Source organism: Carassius gibelio, chromosome B21, assembly GCF_023724105.1.
Source record: "Carassius gibelio isolate Cgi1373 ecotype wild population from Czech Republic chromosome B21, carGib1.2-hapl.c, whole genome shotgun sequence".
Lineage (NCBI taxonomy): Eukaryota > Metazoa > Chordata > Actinopteri > Cypriniformes > Cyprinidae > Carassius > Carassius gibelio.
Window position 1 is genome coordinate 3,425,625 of NC_068416.1, and position 7,917 is coordinate 3,433,541.

Consider the following 7,917-nt stretch of genomic DNA (forward strand, 5'->3'; position numbering starts at 1 on the left):
CTTAGCCTAATCAACACAGGTGGACCACAATCAAGTAATCAATCCCATAGTATAAATATCGCTGACTTACCTCTATCCATTGACGGTTTATCAGCATCCCTCCTCAACCCCATCTCCTCACTTCAAGTTCACTTTATAATATACAGGGAAGGGGGGGTACTCTAGGTTCGGGCCATTCCCGAGCTCGGAGCCCTACCCCGGACAGCACGCCAAATACGCATACCATACCTCAGCTAATTATATGTAAGCGTGAACTAGTGAAATATCAGAGAGATTGAAAGAGATACAGTAGAAACATTATGTGTGGTTTTGTATTAAAAAATGACCCAGATTGTGAAATACATTTATTTGCCTTATAGTAATGGAAGCACAACTTGGGAAATGAGAGCATCCAATGTGAAAGCTATGGATTTATTTTAAATATTTGTAATGTTCTTTAATGTTATCCATATATTTTTTTTTTTACTCTTGTTTTTTATTTACCAAATGAGTGCTTTCTCTTCTTAATCTGCAAATTAAGCTACTTTAGGTAGTTCGGTAGCAAGAAATTTGAATAAATTAGCATTTGCGATTGACAACGCGATTGATATTGTTGTGATAAGTATATAAGGCTATACCAACTTTGTAACTCGTTATCCCCCCCCAGCCCCAGGACACAGCAAACATATGTAGCAAATACAGGAAGGTATCAATCAAGAAGGAATCAGGACTGTGAGTTTTTCATTTTTATTTTTTGATTAATCACTTAGATTAATCATTCATTTTCACAACACTAATGTTAATTGTAAATAGACAACCATACAAGGGTAATTGTTACTAAGCCTGCCCTGGGGATGATGTTCTTGTCTATTGCCCTCACAGATTCCTGCAGCTAAGCTTGGATGTACATTTACATTCCATTAAAAGTTATTGATGACATGCCTCTGAAGTTTGACTTTTTGCACCATTACAATACTTATAGGCAACTAGTCATCATATCTCTAGCTCTTTAACCCTCTGGAGTCTAAGGGTATTTTTTGGGGCCTGAGGTATCTTTTGCCATGCCCTGACATTTGTGCTTTTTTCAGTTTCTTATAAATATCTAAATGGGTAAAGTCTAATCTCACTGTAATAAGCACAAACTGGTCTATAATAATATGTGAAATGCATGCATGTACATGATTGTATTTTTGAGGAATTTTTTTTAATGCTTGGTTAGGGAAAAACTAAAAATGTTAAATCACTTGAATAAGGCCATAAACGCATACAGAACATTGGTTCCCGGGATTTTTGAGAACTGGAGCTTTTAGCCTAGAATTTTTATTTCTAAATTATGTTAAAATCATCTTGTTTACTCATTTACAGTGCGAGTAGGCGTCAACTATCATGAATATCATTGTGATTTACACCTGATAAGACAAATACCCGCATAATGAGCTGCATAATGAGCCTTTCAGTCAGCTTTGTCACTGTGAGGGAGGAGTTACAATAAAGAATGTGAGAACAAAATAAATATATATAATTTTATGTTTGTAGTTTATTAAGAATATATTTAATTATCCCAAAACATAATTTAATATCCACTTGGGGGAGCAGTTAAACAGTTTATTAGAACAATCAAAGCTGACTTTCAAACAATTTTTTTGCATCATTACTCCAATCACACAATCCTTCAGAAATCCTTTTAACAATCTTATTTTCTACAAAAAAAAAAATTACTCTTGTTTATGATCTCTGCAGAATAAAGTGCTTATTTTTTCTTTTTTTTTCTGAGGAAATCCAAATCTCAAATCCTCAACCACATCACATCTTTTTGGGGTGATTTATGTCTTATTCCTCTCATCGCGAAGCAAACGGTAAAATAAAAGAACATGAAGAACAGTCTCGCTGCTTTTTCTTCTGTTATGGGCGTATTCAAGCCGCCCGCTTCAGTTTGAATCTGAATAGCGTGTTCAGCGTGGGGCGTGGTCACATTAGATATAGTGAAGGGAGACGTGAAAAACAGACATTGCGTTGTTTTCATATGGATTACTTTATCACTGAATATCTGTTTTCGGCAGCACTTATTTAGTTTAAAAGTGGACATATCAAGCTTTCTATAGATATCTCACCTATGTCTCTTTGGTTGAGTTATAGTTCATTTTAATGACGTGTTTGTAAATGAAGATCAGCGCAGACAATGGCTACAGACAGCACACCTTGTTTGTTATCTTTATTTTATAAGTGCACAAAGTTGTTGTTGTTATTATATCTGTATCCAAAAAAAGTAGACCCTTTACAGATTCGATTGATGTATTGATCTTATTTGTATGATTAAAACTGAATAATAATTTAAGTTCTTTTCGGGGTTATCAGGAGAAAATGACTCATAACGCATATCCTCGTTAATCGACTCCAGAGGGTTAAAGATGGCTTATCACCCATGTGTTTCTGGGTGCGGTCGCTCTCTGGTGTGGCTTCCCCAGGGGAGTTTGTCACCCCTCAAGCACTCCACAGCCTGTGGAGCAGCTGGAGAGGTGGTCTGGCCCCTCTGCAGTGTGGAGAAGGCCAGCCTTTCCTTCGTTTCACCCCCTTGAGACCAGATGTCATTCCCTCGGTGGATCATTTCAGTCGTCATGCAACTATGTCCAACGGCCGCTACCAATGTGGGGTGAACCGTGTCTCCTCAGGAGCCTGTAAGTATTCGTCAGGTTTAACTGGCAGAGCTTACAGAGTGGCTTCTGCCCTCCACGTCATGGTGTTCCTGCAGGTCCACTAGGCCAAAGCCCTGAAAGACCTGCACGAGGGTGGTGATGACCGGGCAGTTCTAAATGAGCTGTGAGGGACCTTGCGCTTCGTACAATGAAGGTAACCACACAGCCCCTGGGTCGTACAAGGTCCACATTGGTGGTCCAGGAGCACCATCTCTGGCTGTGTCTGGCTGACATGAAGGAGCAGGATAAGGTACAGTTCCTGAATGCTACCCTGTCCCAGACCGGTCTTTTTGGCAATGCTGTCAAGAGCTTTCTCAGCAGTTCTCAGTGGCACAGAAGCAGACTGAAACTATTATTTTGATTTTGATATATAATAAGATTGGTTTACAGCAATCAACTTAAAGGACACATACTATCCTGTCTCAATCCTCCCACAGCACAGGCCATTCCTGCAGTTTGTGTTCGAGGGCCAGGTATATCAGTACAAGGTCCTGCCCTTTGGGCTGTCCCTGTCGCCTCACATCTTCACCAAGGTCATAGAGGCAGCCCTTGTTCCATTGAGGGAATGGGGGATGTGCATCTCAACAACTGGCTCATACTTGCAGTGGTCAGTTGTGAGCACACAGGGACCAGTTTATCAGACAACTCAGCCCTTTTGGTCTTCGTGTCAACTGAGAAAAGAGCAAACTCATGCCAGTGCAAAGGATCTCTTTCTCGGCATGGAGATGGATTCGGTCAGTCAGACAAAAGGCTTCACCCAGGAATGTACTCAGCTGGTGCTGATCTGCCTCAAGACTTTATCAGAAAGTTAGTCCCATTGAAATTCTTTCAGAGGCTCCTGGGGCATATGGCTGCAGCTGCAGTGATAGTTTTGCTCTGTCTGCTCCATATGAGACCGCTTCAGCACTGGCTCCATGACCGAGTCCCAAGATGGCCATGGTGACGTGGTACTCACTGGGTTCAAATTACACCCTCCTGCTGCAGAACCTTCAGCCCATGGTCAGATACCTAATTTCTTTGGGCAGTAGTGCCCCTGAAACAGGTATCCAGGCATACTGTGAAATTCATGGATGCCTTGGCCACCAGCTGGAGTGCCACGTACAATGGGAATGTCTTGTCAGGGGTTTGGATGGGTCCCCAACTGCATTGGCATATCAGTTACCTCGAGTTGCTAGCAGTACATTGTGTCCTTAGCCACCTCAGAAGCGCATTCGGGGCAGGAGCGTTCCACATGGACAACACAGTGACCATTGCATATATCAACTGACAAGGCAGTTTACCCTCCCATCGCATGTCACAAATCGCCACAACCTCCTGTGGAGTCAGTAGCATCTGAGGTCCTCTTGTGCCATCCACATCCCGGGAGTGTTCAATAGGGCAGCCGACGAACTGTCTAGAACAGCATGTCAAGGAGAGTGGAGACTCCACCCTCAGGTGGTTCAGTTGATATGGGGTAGGTAGACCTGTTCCCATCTCCAGAAATCACCCACGCCGAGTGGTTCTACTCTCTTAACAGAGGCAACTCTCTGCATGGATGCACTGGCACACAACTGGCCCCAGGGACAGAGCTAATAGGCGTTCCTAATACATTCACTAGGTTATATAGCCTTCGTGTCGAACTGGTTTCCTCCTGTGTTCTCACCTCAGATGGGTAGTGCCACTGAGAGGCCCTCAGAGTTGGCTTACATGGAGGAGTGTCCAGCACCAGGCCTTTCAGCCAATTAATTCTTAACCTGTTAAATGTCACCGCGTCCCGTACGTCTACGTTGACTATACTATATTACAATCAAATCTAATCTAATCTTGACAAAGGTCCAAGACTCCCAAATATATTTTACCAATATTTTTTGTTAAAAATTATGTAGGAAAAGTAATAGATGAATTTATGACAAGAGTGCACCCTCAGAAATCTACATTACAAAAGGAGCTTTGACCTTTGTTTAAAAAAAAGACTTCCTCGTTGCCTTTTTCTCTATCACATTTTAGAAATCATCAGAAGTTATATATGACTTGAAAACATAAAATCTCAAAGTTCATCCTTCAAAACCCATTTTTAAATCAGACATTGCATTACCATGTAAATGGCACATCAAAATCATGTTACAAAATGTTTTCAGTCATGAATTATAAAAATTTAGGTTTGTATCATGCACATTCAAGTCTATCTTCAAAAACGTGAGTGACAGTTAACAGGTTAAAAACTGGTGTGAAGCTAGTGCCCATATGAGTGACCCAGTTGGGATTTCATATGTGTATTTCCACCATACACCTACTAAGGCTGTGTTTCTGGTGTTGTGTCCTCTTTGAAATGGAAGGGCACGCTTTCCCAGTGTTATCTACGTTCTACTGTTGGGTTGTGAGGAACAACTGTAGTCGACTTTCTCTTTGTAAAGCCCGGTCCTATTGTCTGTCTTATAGGAAGGATCATGAGGCCTACACAGGGCACTGGAAGGGACAGCACCTGTGGTGTGTTGGTAGGGATCCTAATTTTGTCTGTCATCCAATGTCACGTTGAGAGTGAAAGACTGAAAGGAAACGTCTCAGTTACATATGGTAACCCTTGATCCCTGAAGGATGGAACAGAGACTTCATGTCCCATCGCCAACAGTGGCTGTACCACCGCTGAGCAGCTTGGTCAACAGCTCACTTGCAGTGCAACTGCGGCCTCTTATACTCACACCATGATCAGTGTTGGCTGGATGCAGTAATCTCATGCATTGGCTTGTTTAGTTACACTCAAAGTTGTGTTTCGTCAGCCACCATATGTAACCGAGACGTTCTCTTCAGATAGGGCTGCTATATAAATCACATTTTAACTGTGATCACAATTTCTGTAAATTTTCAAATATTGAGATAAAAACACTTTTAAAATAGTTTTTCTGGTAGAAAACCTACAAAATACAAAATAGTTTTTCCTTGTTGTTTAAAACCGGGCATGGTTTCTGTTGGTGGTGGAAAGAGAGTATACCCAAGGGGTCTCTTAGTGCAATGATCCAACTTTGTTCTCAGCAAACAAAGTTTGTCAGAAGTGAACCAATCACAGAAAAGACAGGTCTAAGATTATTTTTCCTCTTGGGGTATGACGGAAAGAGTGCAGTTGTTGTTAAAGACATAAAAATGGGCAAACAAACTAAACATTGTTCAGAGTAAGCAGGTTATGTTCTTGAATATTGTGAGTAAAAATATGCAACAGTGAGTGGGAGAGGGTGCAATAATTTTACAATTATAATTTATATAAAAAGTGGTAGGACAGCTCTGCATCTGTCACAACTGTCTTCCTTGGTAAATACTCTGGTAGGTATTACAGATATTTATATTATCAGACTTTCACAAACTTATCACATAACTGAACAAAAAAATGGTATGTCTTGGGTTCTGCAGGATAGTGTAAAAGACATAAAGACTTTTATTATGCTGTTAATATAACCACTTTATGTTTAGTTTAGGTTTCAAATGGACAACCTGACATTCAGATACAGAGTTATTTTAGTGGAGGGACTGCAAATTACACATCAGACCAGCCAGCTGACCTTCATCTTTCTATTGATAGCTTATGTCTTTATAATAGTATCTAACATTGGGATTTTGATTCAGATCTCAGCAGAAAAAAGATTACACCAGCCTATGCACATTCTTTTCTGTCACTTGCCAGTGAGTGATGTAATTGGAGCAACTGTCCTCATACCACGCTTGCTGAAGGACTTATTAACAGACCCCTCTGAGCGCTACATTACATACGTGGAGTGTGTTTTCCAAGCTTTTTTTGTACATTTGTATGGAACAACTTCCCACACAATTCTAATGATTATGGCCTTTGACAGATATGTGGCCATATGCAATCCATTGCGATACCCAACTATAATGACCAATAAAATGACGGTTAAACTGTCAACAGGAGCTTGGGCTGCTGCAATATTGCCAGTGGGAATTTTGATTGGCCTCAGTGTGCGTCTGTCTCACTGCAAATCATTTATTTCAAACCACTTTTGTGATAATGCTTCACTTTTTAAACTATCTTGTGAAAATACAGTGATTAATAATGTATATGGATTAACTTTTACTGTGGTTTTACTTACCTCTTCATTGGGGTGGGTGTTAATGACATATCTCAAAATAGCAATGGTATGTTTAAAAAGCAGAAACAAAGCGACCAACAGCAAAGCCATTAAAACTTGCAGCACTCATTTGATTGTTTATGTAATCTTATTTATCTCTGGTTTTGTCCCAATTTTCCTTCATCGCTTCTCTGAGTATGCTGAAAATAGGAAGTTTGGGAGTGTAATGTTCCATGTTATACCACCAGGAGTAAACCCCATAATATATGGTTTACAGGTCAAGGAAATAAGACAAAGAATGTTAAAATTATGCAGAAATAGTTCATTCTAGCTGATTTCAATGTATTTATATATATTTATACAAGAAAACAACTGTAATGATGTGAACATTTTCTTTGAATGACTTTTTTAATATGAATTACACTTTAATATGTATTTTAATTCCTTTCTAAGAATTCCTTGTGTGTTTAAGCATATGTGGCAAAGCATGTTATGTATAGACATGCATAAATACAAATATAGACAAGATAAATATATGATAACAGTCTGCATAATTAATGGTATTGGTGTACATAATGTGGCATAATGTGGCATTTGTGTAGCCTAAATAAATAATGATTACTGTTGATTTTATTTATTTAATTCTTTTTTTTATTATTATTTCAAGTGTATGCTGTAATTACTAAATAGGATAAGGTGGATGTATTAAGCAATATTTCTGCAAAAAAAAAAAATATATATATATATATATATATATATATATATATATATATATATATATATATATATATATATATATATATATATATATATATATTATTAAAATTATTTGGCATAATAGAAATATAAATTCTTGTCAACAAAGTTACCCAGACATTTTACCGAATGTTTTCATTTGGATGACATACTATCATAGAAAATTCTCTATCATATACTGAAGTTTATTAATCATAAATGTATCCTTGCTTACTAAATGTAATATAACTAATCATTTAGTCAAGTCAATCAAGTTTTTATTATATTGTAAGCTTAATTGTCATTCCATTACATGTGAGGACATACAGTGGAATGAAATATCATGCCTCGCAGGACCATGGTGCTACATAAATACAAACATACAACAATGAAGTAAAACAATAGAAACTTATATACAACTAACCTACTGACAGATTTTGACTATAAATATCCTG

The 7,917-nt window shown here is 38.6% G+C and overlaps 1 protein-coding gene across 1 annotated transcript; it reads left to right on the plus strand.

Annotated features, from left to right (window-relative positions):
• Positions 1 to 6,125: 6,125 nt before the first annotated feature.
• On the plus strand, positions 6,126 to 7,058 carry LOC127985559 (olfactory receptor 1L3-like). The gene is made up of 2 exons (XM_052587611.1): positions 6,126 to 6,474; positions 6,604 to 7,058. Exons 1-2 carry the CDS (start codon positions 6,126 to 6,128, stop codon positions 7,056 to 7,058), a joined length of 804 nt encoding a protein of 267 aa, XP_052443571.1.
• Positions 7,059 to 7,917: the final 859 nt, after the last annotated feature.

What these genes read in the sequence shown, in the direction of transcription:
- LOC127985559 (XM_052587611.1), top strand. Translation starts at nt 6,126, where the DNA reads ATGGACAACCTGACATTCAGATACAGAGTTATTTTAGTGGAGGGACTG. An exon ending in AACTTCCCACACAATTCTAA is followed by an intron (nt 6,475 to 6,603) that starts TGATTATGGCCT and finishes CAGTGGGAATTT; the next exon opens with TGATTGGCCTCAGTGTGCGT.